Source organism: Hemibagrus wyckioides, linkage group LG02 (genome assembly GCF_019097595.1).
Source record: "Hemibagrus wyckioides isolate EC202008001 linkage group LG02, SWU_Hwy_1.0, whole genome shotgun sequence".
Taxonomy (NCBI): domain Eukaryota; kingdom Metazoa; phylum Chordata; class Actinopteri; order Siluriformes; family Bagridae; genus Hemibagrus; species Hemibagrus wyckioides.
The window spans coordinates 3588992-3612021 of record NC_080711.1 but is presented as its reverse complement, the minus strand read 5'-3'; the positions used below and the strand labels follow the sequence as shown (position 1 = coordinate 3612021).

General features: G+C 42.7%; 2 protein-coding genes across 5 annotated transcripts in view; one reads left to right on the top strand and one right to left on the bottom strand.

The window, feature by feature from the left end:
* Positions 1 to 2572, top strand: part of csnk1da (casein kinase 1, delta a) — a 31254-nt gene extending 28682 nt beyond the window's left edge. For both annotated transcript variants that reach the window (XM_058372955.1, XM_058372964.1), the window contains one exon: positions 543 to 2572. In XM_058372955.1, coding sequence (XP_058228938.1) covers positions 543 to 593 — 51 coding nt within the window. In that variant the 3' untranslated portion in view covers positions 594 to 2572. The remainder of the gene's footprint in view (positions 1 to 542) is intronic.
* glyr1 (glyoxylate reductase 1 homolog (Arabidopsis)) lies at positions 2362 to 22535 on the bottom strand. 3 transcript variants are annotated; one of them, XM_058372926.1, is made up of 16 exons: positions 22436 to 22535; positions 21905 to 21941; positions 20816 to 20895; positions 20578 to 20716; positions 19186 to 19302; positions 18804 to 18887; positions 15560 to 15613; positions 12459 to 12509; positions 12297 to 12370; positions 10677 to 10776; positions 9896 to 10006; positions 8831 to 8932; positions 8184 to 8346; positions 7690 to 7869; positions 6941 to 7065; positions 2362 to 6245 (listed from the first exon to the last, which is right to left on the bottom strand). In XM_058372926.1, the coding sequence occupies exons 1-16, from the start codon at positions 22471 to 22473 to the stop codon at positions 6171 to 6173; spliced, it is 1530 nt and encodes a 509-aa protein (XP_058228909.1). In that variant the 5' UTR covers positions 22474 to 22535; the 3' UTR covers positions 2362 to 6170. The 3 variants fall into 3 exon arrangements, with proteins under 3 accessions (XP_058228909.1, XP_058228918.1, XP_058228926.1); XM_058372935.1 differs by lacking the exon at positions 15560 to 15613; XM_058372943.1 differs by lacking the exons at positions 15560 to 15613; positions 18804 to 18887.
* Positions 22536 to 23030: the final 495 nt, after the last annotated feature.

The following is a 23030-nucleotide window of genomic DNA, read 5'->3' as shown; positions in this document are numbered from 1 at the left end:
TGTTTTACTGAAGAAAACAAAACACTGCATTAATTTTACGCCCTCGCTGAGAAACTCTACACACCTCCACCTCTCTAACTCTGATTCTCACACACACACACTCACTCAAAACAAATTTACACAAATTTCTCTGAGTGATCTCTTGTATCCATCCATCTCTCTCTAGTCCATTTTCTCTATCTCTCTCTAGCGCTGTCTGTTACGCTTTCTTTCTCTCTATTTTTCCACTCTCCTCTGTCGCTTTCTCTCCACTCATCCTCTCTCTCTCGCTTGCTCTCTCTGTCGCTCTCTTTCTTGCTCTATCGCTCTCTTATTCTCTCTCTCTCTCGCTCGCTCGCTCTCACACTGTCGCTTTCTCTTATTTTCTCTCTCTCTCTCTCTCTCCCTCTCCCTGCTGATGGAAATAAAGCTGCAGTTGGATCACATCTTTTGGTTTCTTTTTTAACTTTAAGCTGAGAATTAGAGCTATTTATTTTTCGTGTGTGTGTGTGTGTGTAACACTGACTGTGTGTGTAACTGACTGTGTGTTTGTCTTCCATCAGGCTCTGTCCCGCGTCACTCCGAGCGGCCTGCAGTCTGCTGTTCCTCGATGAGCGTCTGCGCAGCCGCAGTCACCCTGAGCAAATCAAAGCCACACACAGACTCGACTTTTTCTTTTATTTTTCCTCAACACACTAACACAAACTGTCGCTGAGGGAGACAGAGACACTCTCACTCTCACTCTCACACACACTCTCTCTCTCTCTCTCTCTCTCTCTCTCTCTCTCACGCAGTCACACTTGAATCAAACAGCCGAGGCGTGTCGTCTCCACGCGCCTATTCACCGATTTACTCAGCCCTCGGGAGTGGGCGGGGCTTCAACGGAAGGGGGGAGGGTTAACGACGTTTCTCTGCCTGTCAGTCATGTGCTGTGGGCGGAGCCATCACGAGCAGCGCAAAAAAAAAAGAAAAGAACACAAATCCACTCGGCTTCAGACGGAGCCGTACTCACTGATAGCCATCGAGTTTGTGCTTCTGTTTATGATTTTAAATTTTTTAATCCTTTATTATTTTCTTTTCCTCTCGTTTATTAACGAAGATTAAACTCAGTTCTCACCAGCTGCAGGTGTGCTGAATCATGGGAGATAACGTTTTTTTTTTTTGAAAAGTTCTCGCAGGCGGATGAGGGCGGAGCGTAGAGGACAAGATAGCATTAACCATCTTTTTCCTTCTTTCGTTTTGTAACGACGTGTAATCGTTTTTTTTTTGTTTTTTTTTTTGTGTGAAATCCAAGCTGTTGATTTTATGTTTTCTTTGAGACTTTAGATCAGATCTGTGGTGGGGAATAAACCAGCGTTTTTTCGACATTAGACGTTTATTTGTTGTGAGGCGTGAATAAAATGATCACGTGGCATTCGCTCCAGAATTCATTAACGTTTTGTGTTCACGTCTTTTTCCTCTTTTTTTTCTTTTTTCTTCTTCTTTCTCTCCCTTCTTTTTCTCCTCCTTGCATTCCCAGAAGCTGTGAAGTTCATGTTGCTGCAGTCAGCGCTCTCTCTCTCTTTCTCCTTCTCCATGTGTCTTCAGTCTGTCTCTCTTTCCGTCTCTCTCTCTTACACTCTCACTCTCTCTCTGCCCTCACTTTCAATCTCTCTCTCTCTCTCTCTCGATCACATGGCCGTGTGTTAGGTTTGGGGTCCGTGTCCACGTTGTTGCGTTTGTCGTGTTTAAGGACTATAGCATGTTGATTTGGGTTTTTTCTTTTCGGGACGGTTTAATGACCTAAGAGTCCAGGGATTGAATGCAGCTGATGATGAAGATGATGATTATGATGATGACGATGAACGATGATCTTCGAGAGAGACGAAGACATCCATGCCCTTTAAGCAAACCTCTTTTCTTTTCTTTTCTATTGGCCGAACGTTCCCCGGGCTTTTAGGCTGAAATTGTGGGCGGTGCTCCGAGTCGTACAAGGAAAGCGGCGGCTCTCCGGCGTAGTCGAGTGTGTAGGCGTTTCTCTGTAGGCGGGGCCGGGGATGGGATGGGGGGAGGGGGGTTGTAGTAGTGCTGAGGAAACTCATTCTGTTGTCATGTATATAGGACGTGTAGTTGATCACGAGGTACCGTTTTTTTCCCCCCAGCTCTGTAGCCTCTTTCTTGTTTGATTGGGTGTGTGTGTGTGTGTGTGTGTGTGTGTGTGTGTGTGTGTGTGTGGGGCAGACTGTAGTGTTTAGAGGGATGATAAGGACTTTCTTGCTTCTTTTTCTCTTCTTTTTCTCTCTCTAAAAGTTAGTCGTTTTCTTCTCGTATTTCCAAGAGCGGCTCCAGTGCCGATGCGAGCGAGAGCACACATTGGGATTGAGCGATTCTGGGGTTTCCTCCTTTTTATTTTTGTTTGTTTATTTTTTTCCCTCCTTATGACTGATTTCATCATCACCCAATCACCACACTGTGCTGTATCTGATGGAATGATGGGAATCTTCCTGCTTGGGAAGGTTTTATTTTATTTTTATTTTTTTTGTTTCCTCCTCATTTGTATTGCCACTGTATTTGTGTATTTTAAATTGTGTAAATAAATTAATAAGTACTTGTATGTTTCAGGAGTTGACTTTTTTCCCCTTGTCTCAGGGCTTTACTCAAATGACATCACTTTCATCACAAACTAATCTATTTGTTTATATTTACCTCAAAAAACATCATGTTTAAATCAGACTCTAGTGTGTTGCTTAGCAACAGTGTGGAAGCCTCCTTAATATTATTACACTATATTGCCAAAAGTTTTGGGACACCCCTCCAAATCATTGAGTTCAGGAGCTGGGCTTGACCCCTTAGATCCAGTGAAAGGAACTCTTAATGCTTCAGCATATCAAGACATTTTGGACAATTTCATGCTCCCAGCTTTGTGGGAACAGTTTGGGGATGACCCCTTCCTGTTCCATCATGACCGCACACCAGTGACCAAAGCAAGGTCCATAAAGACATGGATGACAGAGTCTGATGTGGAGGAACTTGACTGGCCTGCACAGAGTCCTGACCTCAACCCCATAGAACACCTTTGGGATGAATTAGAGTGGAGACTGTGAGCCAGACCTTCTCATCCAACATCAGTGCCTGACCTCACAAATGTGCTTCTAGAGGAATGCTCAAAAATTCCCATAAACACACTCCTAAACCTTGTGGACAGCCTTCCCAGAAGAGTTGAAGCTGTTATAGCTGCAAAGGGCGGGACAACTCTACATGCACATGAATGTAATATAAAGGCAGACATCCCAAAACTTTTGGCAATATAGTGTAATCAATCTTGAGCTTTAATCCTGATTCCCTAAATAATTCAGTTTCTCTTTAATGAACTGATTTACTGTTCATTTTAATCCTGATAGAATAAAATCTGTAACAGGATCTCACTCACACACGTGGTTTAAACTGTAGAATGGTTTGTTTATTGGGAGGATTCAGTGGACTGCACAATAAAACGTGACATTTTCACATTTACAAGAAATTATAAATATTTCTCCAATTTGCCATCACCTTTGTCGCAGAAAAAAAAGGTTGAATCAGCTTTCTTATTTTTGTTCAGAAAGACCATCAGTCACAAATCAACGAAACTGTTACATGAACCAACACGAAAGAAAACGAACAGCCGAGGAAACAGGAACCTGAAGAGCGAGTGTTAAAGTCTCATTAATAATAAACTCCATCCATTACCGGGGGTTTAAAATAATACTCTAGACTCACTCTCACTCTCTCATTCCCTCACACACTCATTCGTTCCCTCTCTCGTTCCCCCTCTCACTCCTTCACTCACTCATTCCCTCTAAACTCTAAAACCAACAACGTGAAAAAAAGGAAAGAGAACAGAACTCATAATTTACGGATAAAAGAGTATGAGACGTTTCCGTGAAGATGAACGGGCGCCGATGAAACCAAACTCCAAAATCAATCAATCAATCAATCAATCATACATGACCAGTGTCTCAGACAACAAAAACAAAAAAAATGATTAGTGACCTCACCTATAAAAAAAACAAAACAAATAAAAACAAAAATAAAAACCTCTTCAGCGGAGATCCGACTAAAAAAAAAAAACCTCTTCACTTCAACACTGAAAAAAAACAACAACCTCGAACTAAACCAGGTCTTCTTCATATCTCTGAGTTTAGCTTACACGCCTGCAACATGGAAAAAAACAGAAAAACTGATCCAAAAAATAATCATCAGCTGTTAAAGAAACCATCTGGATCGAGACACGAGATTAATACAAGCCTCACAATTTAAAAAAAAATCAAAATAATTATAATAATTAAAAAAAAAAAATCAAAAAATCACATTTTCTTTCTAAGGCAGAGTCGAACACCTCGACCGATCGGACCTCATCCTCATCCTCCTCTTCCTCACTGCCGGGCCAAAATCATTAAGTCTGGAGAGATTCTCAAGAGATTTAAAATAAATAAATACATCTATGTGGGTTTTTTAGGATATTAAGGCAATGCAGTGGCGTCGTCTTCATGCTCCTGTAAGCCTGCACCCTTCTGGACGAGGACGAGTTAAAGGGACAGACGGGGGGGGGGGGGGGGACTTTTGACAAAACTACACATCATGGGGGTAAAACAAAAGGACGCACCGCTTCTGCTCCGATCTCACGATACACACCGCCGAGATCATCATCATCATCATCATCATCATCATCATCAATAACGCTGCATTGGAATAAACTCACTCCTGACTTCCAGAGTTCAGCAAGTGAGGAATCAAAATGGCCGCCGCTTACAGAGTCACACATGAACACAGCAGCAGGTCTTTACCTTTTTAAACCACTAACACACTCTTACTGTTCATAACCAACCACAAGGATGGAGATTTGCGTGTGAGTGCATGTGAGTGTGTGCGTGTATGTATGCGTGTGAGTGTATGTATGCGTGTGTGTGTGTGCGCGTGTATGTGTGTGTATATGTATGCGTGTGAGTGTGTGTGAGTGTATGTATGCGTGTGTGTGTGTGCGCGTGTATGTGTGTGTGTGTATGTATGCGTGTGTATGTATGCGTGTGAGTGTGTGTGTGTGTGTGTATGTATGCGTGTGTATGTATGCATGTATGTGTGTGAGTGCATTTGAGTGTGTGTATGTATGCGTGTGTGCGTGTGAGTGCATGTATGCGTGTGAGTGCATGTGAGTGTGTGTGTATGTATGCGTGTGTGTGTGTGTATGTATGCGTGTGTATGTATGCATGAGTGTGTGTATGTATGCGTGTGAGTGCATTTGAGTGTGTGTATGTATGCGTGTGTGTGCGTGTGAGTGCATGTATGCGTGTGAGTGCATGTGAGTGTGTGTGTGTGTGCGCGCGTGTATGTATGCGTGCGAGTGCATGTGAGTGCATGTATGCGTGAGTGCATGTGAGTGTGTGTGTGCGTGTGTATGTATGCGTGTGTGTGTGTGCGTGTATACAGTCATTTAAAGGTACAGAAGTGCTGCTGGGTTTACTGTATGGCGCTGCAGAACAGATTATTTCAGAATAAATGCAAATAAAATCAACGTTTATACATAATGATATATATCTCTCATTATTTTAACCTGAAATAAAAGCCTGAGGATTTTCTTTACTCCTCTGAGAAACAAAAATAAAGTGTCCATCACTCCAGTGTTGGTATTTTCTTTCTTTCTGTGAATCTACAACCAAGGGGTCCAGACCTTCTCTAACGTTTCCTGATGAGGTTTAAGATGCAGCGAGATCCAACAGCTGGATTAAAAATTAAAACTAGATTTCTTCTGAGATCAGGATCCACTGATTTTAGTTTGTTTTTAACGTGTAATATTATATTGTCCCAGAAGACGCAGAATTATAAAAGCGTTCGTGATTCTAAACTGAAGGACGAGTAAGGGTCAGGACTGATTAATGCTCTGACCGGCGAAGTCTGTATCGTCATCGAGAGAGGGATCGGTGCGTCCTGAAATAAAAACAGTGGATCTGAATCACACACACACACACACACACACACACACACACACACACACACACACACACACGTGCCTCAGAGCTCCGTCCTGCATCATAAAATCCCCCTGCAGAGGAGAGCATAACTCGGTCAGCGTAACACTCAGAGGATGAGAGGCCGTGTGGAAACACACACACAATGAAAGGAAGAAAAAGGAGAAAGAGGGAGATTGTGGTCCAGAATTTCGAGCACATCTTCAGGGATTAGTGAATATAAGCTCTGTAGACTGCAGACATGTCATTGTCCGACTGGTCCAGCGCCTTCGCTCTCTTATACACCTGCAGGAACACACACAGAAAGTGTAGTGACCACACGCTTCATTCCACTTCAGCTACAGTGTCACTGTGTTCATATAATCTCCCTCTCTCACTTCACACACGCTGAACTGAGAATAAACCACATCACGAACATCATCTGCTCCCTTCACAGAAGAGAAATACAAACTTCTTCCACTGATTTTATTGAAACTGCAGATAGGAAGTAGAACTATGAGTGAGGAACTGATCATCAGACCACAGAGAGAGAGAGAGAGAGAGAGAGAGAGAGAGAGAGAGAGAGGACTAGAGAGAGAGAGAGAGAATGGGAAAGGACTAGAGAGAGAGAGAGAGAGAGAGAGAGAGAGAGAGCGCGAGAGAGAGAGAGAGAGAGAGAGAGCGCGAGAGAGAGAGGACTAAAGAGAGTGAGAGAGAGAGAAAGGGAGAGGACTAGAGAGAGAGAGAGAGAGAGAGAGAGAGAGAGAAAGGGAGAGGACTAAAGAGAGAGAGAGAGAGAGAGAAAGGGAGAGGACTAGAGAGAGAGAGAGAATGAGAGAAGACTAGAGAGAGAGAGAGAGAGAGAGAGAGGGAGAAAGGGAGAGGACTAAGGAGAGAGAGAGAGAGAGAGAGAAAGGGAGAGGACTAAAGAGAGAAAAAAAAGGAAAGGACTAAAGAGAGAGAGAGGAAAAGGACTAGAGAGAGAGAGAGAGAGATCTTACCTCGTTTGCAGCGGCTGCCATTGGTGTAGGGTGATTAACAGAGTCTCCCATTGAAATGGCTAATCTTAAATCTTTCTGGATGTGTTTTAGGTAATAATCTGGTTTGAAGTTGCCCTGCAAAATATCTGGAGGGAAAAAAACAAAAACACAGTAGAAACCCTCTCTCTTCATTTTTCCCCCAGAAACTGATCCTGTCTGTAATAATGAGCATCATATTTATGTTGAAGGTTTACTGTGATTTTTTTGATGACATTTTTCTTAATCAGATAAAAATCAGCATCTGTTCATCAGTTTATTATTTCCCTATTCTAGCTTTTTTTTTTTGCCTCCACATGAGCGAAAATCCTTCTAAGGGAAATAACTATTGATCAATAACACGCTTGAGGTAAGATTCGGCTTCATTTCCCGTCACAGGTCGCCCCCTAGTGGTGCAGTTAGGAATAGTAAACACTCGCCATTCAGATAAACCATACTGATCATCACTTCTGCAGAATGAAATGATTTGAATCTTTCATCATTTAAAATAATCTTAATGCTCAGACTCCATCCTTTTCTTAACGAATCATCTTCAAGCTCGGCTCGTGACTCGAGAGCAGTATGCGGTCAGGAGAAAACCTCAGCTCCAGCTGTTTATTTACCTCACACGACACTCGACAAGCAAAAAGTGAGATGTTAAGACTGAGAAATGGGTCACTCAGGCAATTTAACAGCACTGAGGTTCAACAAATCCAGAAGAAAATTCTACTCACTTTGGCATTTCTGGTCCACGAACGTGCTGGCCATCTGCCCCTGACACAGAATGTCCAGGAAGGTCTGCTGTGATTGGCCAGTGGCCTGAGCGAGGGTCAGTCCCTCTGCGATGGTGGCCATGAAACTGCCCTGCACCATGTTGAGGATTAGCATCATCCTCGCTGCGTTGCCTGCTTCACCTACACACACACACACACACACACACACACACACACACACACACACACACACACACACACACACACACACACACACACACAGAGAGAGAGAGAGAGAGAGCATAAAACCAGAGCAAGTTAAACTCAGCCCACATTAAAAAGGATGTCTTGTGGTTGGTTGTAGTACTTCTTCCTGTTTCAGTAAGGATCATTTACATTAAGATTAGATCAAATATAAATGAATAATAATTAGCTGAAGTCTATCGCTTGCAGAACCGTGTGTGTGTGTGTGTGTGTGTGTGTGTGTGTGTGTGTGAGAGAGAGAGAGAAAGTACCTAAGAAGAAGGAGGTTTTGCCCATGGCCTGGAAGCAGCTGCTGCAGTCTTCGTAAACAGTCCGATCTCCCGCTGCCACGATGACCAACATGCCGTCGTTGGACAGCTGCTGACTGCCTGAAACCGGAGCCTCCAGGAAGCGACCTCCTCTGGACGTGATCACCTTTAAAAACATCACAACATCTTAAACAGTGCGACATCTCAATCATTACAACATCTCACACAGAGCGACTGAAGCCGTGAGGATGAACGAGGCTGGGGAGAGTTGTGAGAGCTGAGAGTGAGCGACAGAGTGTTTGTATGAGAGAGAGAAAATGTGTGTGTGTTATCAGGGCATTGTCTCTTACAGCACTTACAGAACTGAAATGAAAGAATAAGACACACTCTCTCACACACACACACACACACACACACACACACACACACACACACACACACACACACACCAGACTCTCTCTCTGTATCTCCCACACACTCCTGTGTATGTTGGTCACTTTAACTCTGAATGTCCAACCTCTCACTGCTCCTATATTTACTCTGAACACAACACTTCCTCACAGGGTGTTTCCTCTCTGTGTGTGTGTGTGTGTGTGTGTGTGTGACCCTCCTAGGCTGTCTAAATCAGAGCTTTACTTTACAGAACCTACCTGTGAGAGCTCTGTAATGGTCTCGGGATCCACAGTGGACATTTCCACGTAACACTTTCCGGGTCTGATTCCCTGTAACACACCGCTGGGACCCAGAACCAGCTGGAAACAAGGAAAATAATAAAAAAATAAAATTGAAAGAACAGAGAGAGCATTAGGAAGATCAAAGCAAACAAGAATTTTAAAAAAATCTTCTGAATAACTTATTAAAAAAATAAATAAATAAATCCCTTTTTAAAAAATAATAGCGATGACATTAATCTGATCTAAAACAAATTAAAAATAAATGACAAATCTGATCTAAAAAAACTGAATAAAAATCACATTTTAAAAATAATAGTGATGCCACTAAACCAATCTAAAAATAAAAAAAAATTATTTGAAAATAATAAATAATGACTAAATCACTAATCTGATCTAAATGGGTTTTTCTACCATTTAGATCAGATTAGTTCTAAAAAGTTAAATAAAAAGTGATGACACTGAGCTAATCTGGAAAAAATAAATAAATAAAAATAACTTTTTGAAAATAATAAATTGTGACACTAATGTGATCTAAAACAAAATTAATAAAAATTAAAATCATTTTCTAAAAATAATAGTGATGACAAATATGATCTAAAAATCATAAAAAAATAAAAATAAACAGTAATGACCTGACCCAGATCGGATAACAGTGAGAAAAAAAAAAAATTTTGATCAGATCTTTTAACAAAGAGAAAATTAAATATGGAAAATATATTTTTTTTTATTTGTAGTGATTATATTAATCCTTATTTATTGCATAATTAACATTGACTTACTAAAAATGATATCAACACAAAATTATCATCAATATAATTTTAAAAATTAATAAAACATTGGAAAAAAAAATAAAATTATAATAAAAAAAATAATAAATACAAAAATTATTAAAATATTATATTATTAATATATAATAGTGATAAAATGATTAGTTTCCACTAAATTCTAAGCAGCTGGAGAACAAAATGAAAAGTGGAGTGGAGACTGAAGAACACAAAGCAGAGGTGAAGTTACAGAGTGCTACGTCACGTGTCCACTTACATCTCTGGCAGCTTTGGGGTCTGATACGCAGGAGAAGGTGATGTCACACATGGACACCACCTCGGCTGGCGTCCGTCCTAACCGGGCTCCTTCCTGGATGAACAAGTCGCACTGCAAAAAAACAAAAACAAAAAACCCATCACCACATGATGATGATGAAGACGATGAAGAGGCTGCGTTTCTGCTGCAGGAAGCAGGAACTAATGAAGGAACTGGAACCTGAGAAGCCTTTTTAGGCCCTAACTCACTTTAATTTACTTACTGAGACAGTTTGCACTTTTAACGTAAATATCACAATTTATTACTGGATTCTTGGAAAACCCTGTGTGGAATGTGAAATGGGGAAAAAACAAATGGTTTAATCTCAACCTGGAACATTTCTGCTGCAGAAACCAGGAACTATTCAAGTTCCGGGAACCTTTTTTTGGGAAACAGAAACAATACATGAGGTTGTAAGAAAAACAGCTGGAGTGATTTGTCCCCCCATAAAAATAAAATAAAATAAATAAATAAATCGAAACAATAAATAAAATAATTAACTAATTAAAAAAATAAATAGATAAAAAAAAAAGATGGCGAGAGGGCTGAGGGAACGATGCTCCATTTACAGAGATATTTATAGCTGCTGGAGCGTGAGAACAGGAACTAATGTGTTTAGTGAAAGTTCAATAACATTCATCTGTAAGAAGAAAAAAAAAGCACCCCAACCTGTTTTTTTTTTTTTTTTACAAAAAGAATTTGAATAAATGGATAACAAAGTGGACACGTGATAAAATCGTACTTTCTCTGCTGTGCGATTCCACACGGTCACCACGTGGCCCATCTTCAGCAGGTTGGAGACGATTCCGCTGCCCATCAGTCCGAGTCCGAGGAACCCTATCCTGTTAGAGAGAGAGAGAGAGAGAGACAAACAGAGACAGAGAGATATAGACAGAGAGAGAGAGAGAGAGATGATTTCACTACAGAATCAGATTTCTGGTCCACTCATGCACCCAGTCAGGCCCTCGCACACACACACACACACACACCACCAGTCAGGCCCTCGCACACACACACACACACACACACACACACACACCACCAGTCAGGCCCTCGCGCACGCACACACACACACCACCAGTCAGGCCCTCGCGCACACACACACACACACACACACCACCAGTCAGGCCCTCGCGCACGCACGCACACACACACACCACCAGTCAGGCCCTCGCGCACACACACACACACACCACCAGTCAGGCCCTCGCACACACACACACACACCACCAGTCAGGCACTCGCGCACACACACACACACACACACACACACCACCAGTCAGGCCCTCGCACACACACACACACACACACACACACACACACACCACCAGTCAGGCCCTCGCACACACACACACACACACACCACCAGTCAGGCACTCGCGCACACACACACACACACACCACCAGTCAGGCACTCGCGCACACACACACACACACACACACACACACCACCAGTCAGGCACTCGCGCACACACACACACACACCACCAGTCAGGCACTCGCACGCACGCACACACACACCACCAGTCAGGCCCTCGCACGCACACACACACACACACACCACCAGTCAGGCACTCGCGCACACACACACCACCAGTCAGGCCCTCGCACGCACGCACACACACACACCACCAGTCAGGCCCTCGCACGCACGCACACACACACCACCAGTCAGGCACTCGCGCATACACACACACCACCAGTCAGGCACTCGCGCATACACACACACCACCAGTCAGGCACTCGCACACACACACACCACCAGTCAGGCACTCGCACACACACACACCACCAGTCAGGCACTCGCACACACACCACCAGTCAGGCACGCGCGCACACATCACCAGTCAGGCACTCGCACGCGCGCACACACCACCAGTCAGGCACTCACGCATACACACACACCACCAGTCAGGCACTCGCGCATACACACACACCACCAGTCAGGCACTCGCGCATACACACACACCACCAGTCAGGCACTCGCGCATACACACACACCACCAGTCAGGCACTCGCGCATACACACACACCACCAGTCAGGCACTCGCGCATACACACACACCACCAGTCAGGCACTCGCACACACACACACCACCAGTCAGGCACTCGCGCATACACACACACCACCAGTCAGGCACTCGCGCATACACACACACCACCAGTCAGGCACTCGCGCATACACACACACCACCAGTCAGGCACTCGCGCATACACACACAACCAGTCAGGCACTTGCGCGCGCACACACACATCACCAGTCAGGCACTCGCGCACACACACACACACCACCAGTCAGGCATTTGCACACACACACACACACTCCGTCACTCACACACACTCCGTCACTCACACACTGTACCTTTTATCGGTGGGTGTGATGCTGCCGTTGAGCGCCGTGCTGTCTGCAGCCTGAATGGACGTAGAGCCGGCGTCCTGAACAATACGATTACGCCATCACTTAACCAGCTAGTTACACAACTCATAACCAGTCATAAAAAAATAAATAAAATGATCACCTCACCTCTTCGATAATCTTCAACCGCTTGCTGATTGGCTCCATCGAAGAGGCGGGCTGCGAAATAGAAACCCGTCACATATCAACTGAAAGGTCAGCGCAGGACACGGCTAGCTTTATTCACGCTGTTACAGCCGCCGTACCAGCACCACGCCTGCTTTTATTGAGTTTTGGATTTATTCACCATCAACGTGTTTTTTTTTTTTTTTTTTTTTTAAGAGTGTGTGGTCAGATCACTGAGCCTCATTTATCATTTTTAAATCATCGATTACAGAAATGATCAAGTGCATGTTTAGAGATTCCTTCAGATGCGCTCTCTCTCTCTCATCATCCACTCCTGATTGATATTTGGAGGAATTTTTTCCAAAATTTATGGGCAGATTTATGACATCACCACAACACGCATTCACCCAAATCCCCTCTTCCGTTCACGTGTATCGCACAGGAGCATGGTCTTTACACGTGTCTGTACTTATTCACAAAGAAATATAGGTTTATATATTTACATCAACAAACAGCGTCATTTCATAACTTTGTAGTTATTGATCCTGATACGAATGCAGTAGACCCTCAGCTTCTATTAGAATTCATAGATAGATCGAGGTTCATGATAGTGAGTCTGATGATGCAGAAATTCACACAGGAAACGTAGATCGCGATTCTGATTGATTAGAAATTCACACAGGAAACGTGTGAACCAATCAGGATTAAGCCGTTAATGATCTGACACACACACACACAACACGGATGAGGTCAATGAAGAGTAATGAAATCAGACGTGTTGCTCGGACGCCGGATAAACCGCACATAAATGGAGAAGCAGGACGGAGGTTAAAATCATCTGGGATAATTATAACCCGGCTCTGTGCTGGTCAGTGGCTTACATCTACCTCTGCAGAGAGAGAGAGAGAGAGAGAGAGAGAGAGAGAGAGAGAGAGAGAGAGACACAGACAGACAGAGCGAGAGAGAGAGAGAGAACAAGAGCACAAGACAGAGCATGTAAGAGAGAGTGAGAAAAAAAAGAGAGAGAGAGAGGAGAGAGAGAACGAGAACAGAGAGCAAGAAAGAAAGCAAGAAAAAGAGACAGTGAGAGAGAGACAGAGACGGGATCATCTGGGATGATTTTAACCTGGCTCTGTGCTGGTCAGTGGGTTGCCTCTACCTCTGCAGTTAATCCATCTGACACACAGAGCCACACAGACACTGCAGTGTTATTGTTCACAGCCATGCAGCCGCTCACTTCAACCCAAACAAAAAGCTTCGAGGCAACACACACACACACTTTTTTAAAATAAAACATTTCCTTCTTATTTTTCTCGCCGAATCGTTCGGATCACATCCCGTCTGAGAGAACAGGAGCAGGAAGGAAGCAGCGGGGAGCAGTAGGGAAGCAGAGGAAAACAGGGGAGAGGTTTCACTGGAGGCTGGAAAGAAAAGCGCTCATGCACGCTGAGGAAACTGGGACAGGACGCGCCGTCGCCCCACACCACACCAGCCTGTCTTTAGTGTTATTTCTGGCTGTAGTTGTTATTATTAATCACTCAGCTGTAAGGATGAAGAGACGTTTTTTTCTCAGCAAGACATCTATGACATCACTGTGCATCATCCCATAAACAAACAAACATACATTCACCGTGTCCAAGGAGTGAGGAGGAACTTTCCAGACTAAATCAACTCGCTGTGAGGGAGGAAATAAACCAGGAAACGATTCGTCCGGATTCGAGATTCATGATCGAGGCTTTCGGATGATAAACTGTCGGTTTATTCCACAGATCATGTTAAAATCGTTCATGTGTTTCTTATAAAGTGTGTGTTTCATTTCAATTCAGCCTTGAGGGAAGAAAACAAGCTTGTAAAGGGGTCCATATCGGTTGTAGCTAGCTATCAGATCGCTGACTAGCCTAGCATGCAGTCTAGATTAGATTTATTATTATTGTCAGGGAGAGGAGGTTGTTTGTCTTTGCTCTAGTTTTCTCAAAGATTTGAGATAAAATATTTTTCTCTAACCAAAAATGCAGATGCAGGATCACAGCCTGGTGTTAACGTGATCGGTTCACCGAGTGCGGTGTGAGTGGTGAGCTGATCTCTGGGGTGATGTGGGACGCATGTGACATCACATCTGTAGTGAGAGCGTAAGCGTGATTCGATGTGATGAAGGAGCCACTAATCGTCCGCGTCACCGTCCTCATGGGGAAAATACATCATCCGCTGCTCACAGATAAACACGACGCATGGGCGTCTCGGATCTCGATTGTGTACAAGCTTCGTTAGCAGGCAGCGTGATTAAAGGACTGATGTAATCGTCACGTGACGGTCTTTTACCGACTCAAACGACTACACGATCTGATCGCTGGAGCCGTCTTTGGAATGCAAAAGGAGTCTAATATAAATCCTGAATCTGATTAATCTGATCTGGAAAGATGGCAATAAATTAAAAATCAATATTCACTTTCAGTTCGATTTAATCTGGAAAAATTCCTCCGTAAAGAAAGAAAACTGGAGCTAGAGATTTACTGTAGCAGAGAGAGAGAGAGAGAGAGAGAGAGAGAGAGAGAGAGAGAGAGAAAGAGAAAGAGAAAGAGACAGACAGACAGAGACAGACAGAGACAGACAGACAGAGAGAGAGAGAGAGAGAGAGACCGTGAGAGAGAGACAGACAGACAGAGAGGGAGAAAGAGAGAGAGAGTGAGAGAGAGGGAGAGAGATACAGAGAGATAGATAGAGAGAGAGAGATACAGAGAGAGATACAGAGAGATAGAGAGAGGGAGAGAGATACAGAGAGATAGAGAGAGAGAGAGAGAGAGATACAGAGAGATAGAGAGAGAGAGATAGTGAGAGAGAGGGAGAGAGATAGTGAGAGAGAGGGAGAGAGAGAGATAGTGAGAGAGAGGGAGAGAGAGAGATAGTGAGAGAGAGAGAGAGAGAGAGAGAGAGAGATAGTGAGAGAGAGGGAGAGAGAGAGAGAGAGAGAGAGAGAGAGAGAGAGAGACAGGGCAGTAGTTGTAGGAGTGAAAGTGAAACATGAAGTGCAATGCAGGAGACAGAGGATCAGAGGAACAGAGGACAGGAAGAAATGCTGACTGAAAGCATTCTGCACATCCTCTTACCTTCTCAGACTGGCTGAGCAGAAAGTGATGGAAATGTGGGTCATCCTTTACTGGCTATAATGGAAGAGAGTTAGATTGGAAACTATTCCGTGAAGAGCTGACACTCTGCTGTGTGTGTGTGTGTGTGTTGAAAAGAAGCAGATCTGAGGGATCGGACACAGCGTCAGGATTCGCTCCGTCGAGTGGACAAAGTAACTGCCTCCCGGATTGCATGCTGTGCGGAGACGAGCGCGTCCTGTACTCACTGATTAGCATCAGATTTACTCACCCGCACAAAACTGAGCGTTTTTTTTCTCTCTCTCCTGCTGCTTTCACTTCATTCTGACCTTGAAAAAAAGAAAAAAGCCTGAAATTCTTCTTCCTGAGCGTCCTGTAAACCTCTCGCTGTTCAACACTCAAGACTTTTTACAACTCTTACGGAGCCTCATCGGCATTGAAGAACCTCTGTGTGATCGGATGCTGAGGTCACAGTGAAATTAGACATAACTATCTAACTAGCTAGCTAACTAGTTGACCAAGTAAAGCTTCTATTACACCACAACGTTAATGCTAGGAGGAGGCAGTTACTTCATCACGCTGACCAGGCGGCAGATGCACTGGTGTCGTTCAGCCCAACAGAACATAACACCACACACACACACTGTGTGTATATGTATATTATACATATACATACATACATACATAATATATATATATAGTGTATACAACAGTGTGTATATATAGATATATAAAGTAATAATAAAAAATCTGACAGGATCTTGTTGCGTTTCTGTACGTCTCGTGTTAGCCTAGGACAGGGATCCCCAGATCATCTCTGTGAGGTCTCTCTCTGTGGGGTGTTCCTGGTCTGCAGTGGGCAGTATCTATCAAAAGTGTCCTATAAGTCCTGTAAGTATCCCATGGAGGCTCTACCTCACGTCTACCAAAGATCTGCTGCTAACATCTTGGGTGCCGTATACCACAGCACACCTTCAGGGATCTAGTGAAGTCCATGCCTCGATGGGTCAGGGCTATTTCGGCAGCAAAAGGGGGACCAAGATGATATGTCAATGTTATGGCTGATCGGTGTATATCTTGAAAAGGAGGCATAATAAATCAGTTTAAAATCATAAAATCTCAACAATAATACTAGTAGTCACTCTGGCCCGTGTAATTTTCTGGAACAGAGCAACCCGGCCCCCTATTAAAGCAAAGGAAAAATGATGTGGCCATCACAGAAAAAAGTTTGGGGACCCCTAGCCTCGGAGTAAAAGTTTCAGTCTTTTTCAAGCTGCAGCGAATCTATCCTCATTTCTATAGCAACAACTGACAGCTTCATCTTCATGACCACGACGAAGGTCTTAAGGTCAGTTGCTTTCTCTGTAACTTCGAGAGAGATCGTATTAAACGTAACTTTACAGATAACAGACAATAAATCACGACGTGTCGCCGTTCGGTAAACAGAAACCGTGATCGACGGGAGCGGAGTGCAGCAGTCCAAGAGGAATAAAACACTTCAGGACGATTCGTACAGGGAAAATAATAATAATGGCTGGTTACGGTGAAGCTACCTTCATACATGGAGCGATTTTATCTCCGCATTTCATCAGTCTCTGGACTGTGAAGTCTCCAGGAGGTGTTCCTGCTACCGGTTGCCATAGCAACAACGTTTATCAGCAGGATTTTTGCAGCTAAATTGATTTGTTTTAGAGGGAGATTTGGTGTTTGTTTATAAAATTCAGAGTATATCTGAATCGTATCAAGCCAGCATGTGTTCGTGGACAGGGATCATGTGACCGCTGCTGTCTTTAATTCCACTGGAGGAGAAGTCGCTACACCGAATTTGCATACAGGTCAACTTTTCCCAGCTTTGTAGTGGACACACCCAATAATCAGTGATCAGTTTCCCCCGAGATCACGACACTGGAGTGTTTTATTCCTCACATCAACACCTTTTTATCAGCTTTTATTTTTTCCCCCCCTCTAAAGACGATTACGCAGAGTCTACCATTTCCAAAATGCTAGAGTGTTTGTATTTTAGTCTTTTATTATTATTTATTTATCTGCTAATACATTAACACTCACGTATCCAGATCAAAATCAAAACATTGAAACTCTTCTGGGATTTGATCATGAGGCTAGAAATTAACCTTTGGGGAGAAGATGAAAAACTTTGCCTTCTGTTCTGCAGAGATTCAGAGCTTCTGTCATACAGATTAATACAAAAAATATTATTTAATAATAATAATAATAATAATAATTAAAAAAAACCCCTAACATATAATTTATGACTAGATGTGCAGGACAGATCGGTGCAGCTTTATTTATTAAGTAAATAAAAAGTGTGTAAAGTGTGATGGTCATTTGGTTATTTATTTATTATTATTTACTATATATTTTATTATTTATTATATAGTTTATTATTATTTATATTACTATTTATATATTATTAATTTATTTATTATGATTTATTTCATATTTTATTATAATTATTTTTATTATTATTTTAAAATTGTTTATTACGGTATTATTACGTACGCCATGTACACGACAGTCACATGCGATCTTCATAACGCAGGAGTTAGAGACAAGAACCTGTCTTTGAAATACAGCAGCTGAAAGTGTGTGTGTGTGTAAGCAGTTTAGACAGATTTAAGCCTATTTAAGGAAAAAAATGGCTTCCACTACTTATAAAAAGCATCACAGGTTATTAAGGCAGCACTCCTAAACAGACAGCTAGCACAAAGGTGTACATAGTTCGGGGTACTAAGGGGTCCGGCGACAGCAGGAGAACCTCTACAGTCGCCACCGTGGTGTAGGGAGTAACTATGAAGCATCTGCATTGAGGGAAGCATCAATACCGATATCTTTTCCAGACAGCGACGCTCAAACGAATCAATCAACGATCCGACATCATTTTAATCGGATTTGATCCGAAAATCTCTCACGCACGTGTTTAGTTCTCTCACGCAGGTTTTAAAAAGACGCACGTTTGCTAACTGTAAGGCTTACGGAGAACCACATCTCATCATGCTGCACGAGATAATTCGATGAGTTCCTCGCAGTTTAAGATACTTTATGACGTTCGTTACAACGTAAACTACGCTCACGCTTTCTGAGTAAGAGTAAAAAGGAAAAAAAAAAAAGATAGAGAGAGTATAGCGGTATCGATATGGATGCATCCCTAATCAGCGTGGTTTTTTAAGGGGGGGGGGGAGCAAAGAAGTGCGTCTCAAGCAGGGCAGAGTGTGAATTTATCACCTACACTGCTCTCCCATTTGAATCCTGCAACTGTTCCAGCCACCAGCCGCTGCACAGAGGACGGTTCTGGGTCAGAGTCAGTTTGCTCCTTAAGGGAAAGAGAGACACATTTACCTTACACATACTTAAAGTTGTTTTGCTTTTAAAACAAAAACACGTGGCACCCGAAGCAAAGAAGCAGCTCGTGCACAAGGAAGCCTTGTGCGTACGCTCAAGCCACGAAGCACAACCAGACAGCAATCAAGCCATGACGTGCGAATGGACAGGAAATGTGCCAATAGAATCCCAAGTCACACAGGAAGTACACACACACACACAGAGAGATCTCAAAACACACACATCAAACAGGTAAGGTTTAAATCCCGGCGCGGCTTGGAGAGACCGACCTTGTCGGAGGAGCCGCCTTTGAACGCGTCCTCGTCGTCTTCTTCTATGATCTTCATCGGCTTCGCGTTGGCTTTTCTTCCCTTCTCCGATTTGCTTTTGTCGTCTGAGCCGTGTGCCTGGAAAACGTGAAAGAGAGTAGAGATGGCTAAATTAATGACCGGATCCAAGATATGTAGAATTTTCTGAAACAGGTCTTGGGTCTCAGAACATGAGAGAGAAATCAAGAAATCCCAAGATGTAAAGATCTAAAATGGTATTAGTTACAAAACTTCTGCAGATACAGGAAAGGAATCTGTTTCACAGGAAATTTAACAGTCGTGTGGAAAAAGAACAAAAAACTAAAAGGCAAGAACGGACATGTTTTATTTTTTCCAATCCAAATCCTCAAGGAGGTTCAGATACAACAATAACCGGTGTGTGTGTTTTTTTATGGTCATGATCCTGCACTGATTACATTCGGCTGCTTTCCTAAGAATTTGATCTATTGACAACATCTCTCAAACATCATGCGGTGATCATGGAGATGCACCAGTCCCTCAAAGAAATGGAATGAAACCGATCACCTTTTAAGATACTCACTGTATTGTCCAGTCGCCTTCTCAAGTGACGGACATGAAATCTGAAAACGTTTGGTGCTGAAGAAACTTTAATATACACAGATCAGACGTAACACGTCATGCTTGTTAGTGGGTGGGATATATTAGGCAGCAAGTCAACTTGCTGTGATGGCTAGACCACTGGATCAGAGCATCTCCAAAACTGCAGCTCTTGTGGGGTGTTCCCGGTCTGCAGTGGTCAGTACCTATCAAAAGTATCTATGCTCCAAGGAAGGAACAGTGGTGAACCGGAGACAGGGTCAGTGCATTAAAAAGGGGGACCAACACAATATTAGGCAGGTGGTCATAATGTTATGCCTGATCAGTGTATATAGATAGATGGATTTAAGAAATAAAACTCACACAAACTCGGGACTGACCCCTGAGCTGTAAGACAGCAAACTCGTCCACTGTGGCAGCTACTTTCTCTTGCTTAAGAGGACTCTCGACCTCTGCAGGGATGTCAATCTCAATCTCAAAACAATTCGATTTACTTTGTTTGAGCACCAACATGATTCGATTCAGATCAGATTCTGTAAGATGCGTTTCAGATGAAATGTAAAGTGCACTGGTGTATCCGAGTTCTCTGGGAATCTCTATTAAACCCTCAGGAAGTTTTCTTTCTGCTACAGTGAGTTGATATCAATTATCCGGGGTTCGTATCGGAACTCTGTGTTTTCTGTAGCGCTACAGAGACAAATAACGCACAGCCTTGAAGATAAAGCATGTGATGATGTTGAGGATGAGTTATTGTTAGTGAGCCTTGAGCTCTGTACCCTGTTTGTTAGAACTCACTGTCTCTTTTCCCTTGGCCTTCTTCAGGTACTCCTCCACGGCATCCACGGCCTGCTGGAAGCGCTTGCCTTTGTTGATCTTGATCATCTCGTCCTTGTGGGGGTGGTACGGCTTCAGCTGTTCAACCTTTATCCAGGCACTTGAAGGGGGGAAGAAAAGCAAATAACACGTGAACATGCGGTTCATTTAAAATACATTATTACAATGGGGGGGGGAAGAAAAGACGCTCGGTACTCACTGATCTTCAGTGCCGAAGAATTTTACAAAGAAGCATTTCTTGCCTCTTGGCTTCTTCAAGTCCTTTGGAGGACTGACAATCTAAATATATATAGATATATACAGAGAGAGAGAGGGAGAGAGAGAGAGGGAGAGGAAGAGAGAGAGATACACAGGGGAGAGAGAGAGACAATTGAGGTATAGAGAGAGAAAGAGACAGAGAGGGGGAGATAGAAAGAGAGAGCGAGTGAGAGAGAGAGAGATATGGGGAGAAAGAGAGAGCGATAGAGACAGAGACAAATGGATAGAGAGCAAGAGAGAAAGACAAAGGGATAGAGAGCAATAGAGACATAGAAGAATGGATAGAGAGATGAAAAGTGAAGAGAAAGAGAAAGCAAGATAGAGAAAAACAGGGAGAACAGAATGATAGCAAGAGAGAGACAGAACGATAGCAATAGAGAGAGACGGAGAGAGAGAAACAGGGGGAATAGAGAGAGAGAGACAAAGTGTGTGAGTGAGAGAAAGCGAGAGAGAGAAACAGTGGGAAGAGAGAAGCAGGGGATATATATATATATATATATATATATATATATATATATATATATATATATATATATATATATATATATATGAGAGAGAGAGAGAGAAGCAGGGGGAATAGAGTGAAAGAGAAGCAGGGGGAATAGGCAGAGAGAGAAGCAGGGGGAATAGAGAGAGAGAGAGAGAGAGAGAGAGACAGAAGCAGGGGGAATAGAGAGAGAGAGAGAGAGAGAGAGAGAGAGACAGAGAAGCAGGGGGAATAGAGAGAGAGAGAGAGAGAGAGAGAGAGAGAGAGAGAGAAAGAGACAGAGAAGCAGGGTGAATAGGCAGAGAGAGAAGCAGGGGTAATAGACAGAGAGAGAGAGACAGAGAAGCAGGGGGAAGAGAGAGAGAGAGAAAGAGAGAGAGACAGAGAAGCAGGGGGAATAGAGAGAGAGAGAGAGAGAGAGGTGGTTCAAGGTCAGAAGTTGGAAGTCTCTCACACACAAACACATGAAGCAGTAAGACCAGCTGCTGAACTCGAACCGAGTAAACAGCACGAGTTTGGATGGACATGTTGCTCAGCTCCTACCTTTCCTGGCCACGGCGGATAGCGTCCGAGTTTCCCCCTAAAACACACCACAGTGAAGTAAAGTGAAGTGAAGTTACTGTACTCGGGTTTGATTGAACACAAAGACGCTGTGCTAAAAGTGGCTAAAGCTCCAAAACAACAGCAGAAACATTAGCAATGTGCCAACGCAGCTAGCCAAGCAGGCGCTTCAGGCTTCATTAAGCTCGCTAGCTCAAACTATTCTCAACTAACAACTCTAATGTCAGGCAACGTGTTATAAAAACGGCATGTCCTTGATGATATTATATTTAATAGATATTTAAAACCTGAGTACTTTTAATCGCTAGCATGTTTGCTAACTGCGCTTACTAGCAGGCTGCTCTGCTCTGAGGGATTTACTTCACGCTTGTTTTCCTGCCTCGGTTCATCTCTAACACAATTTATTAAACTATCCCTCACACCCACACACGTTTAAGGGCATTAATTCATCAAATTTGTTACAAACACTCAACTAATAAAACCAACAAGAATTAAAATAAGACATTATCTCACCAAACCAGATCCCCGATCCGCAGATGTACAGTCGCCATCTTAATTTTTTTTTTTTTTTTACTGAAACGTCTGCACTGAATGCAGGGAAAGGAACAAGAACACACCCACCTACTGGTCACGTGACTCGTTTGCCTAGCCACGCCCGCTAGTGCGTCACGTGGCCGCGACTCAAGGTTGATGTTTGTTTTTAAAAATAATGTGAACTATATAAAACTATATATAACTATATATTTTTAAGCACACTTAAAATCATATATTAAATGGTTGGATTATTTAAAATGAAAAATTTGTAATGATTTTAAGTGTATCTATTAAACGTATATCTAAAAGAATCATTTTAAGATAGATCTTAAAATAAAATATTACTTTTATTTAACTGTTTTTTCTCTCCCCTATTAATTTATTTTTATTTCATTATTTTATTAGTAATATAAATAAATAAATACATAAGGAGTATTCAATTAAATTTGATATATAATATAATATAATATAATATAATATAATAAATTATAATATAATATAACATTACTATACTTTAATATAATTTTACACTTCTTTATAATGTATGTATAAATATTTAATTTGCATTAATATA

Excerpts from the sequence above, each read along its gene's own strand:
- glyr1 (XM_058372926.1), bottom strand. The coding sequence starts at position 22,473 with ATGGCGACTGTACATCTGCGGATCGGGGATCTGGTTTG. Across the intron at positions 20,896-21,904 it reads ATCCGCCGTGGCCAGGAAAG|ATTGTCAGTCCTCCAAAGGA; the intron begins GTAGGAGCTGAG and ends ATATATATTTAG. Across the intron at positions 20,717-20,815 it reads TTCTTCGGCACTGAAGATCA|TGCCTGGATAAAGGTTGAAC; the intron begins GTGAGTACCGAG and ends CCCCCCTTCAAG.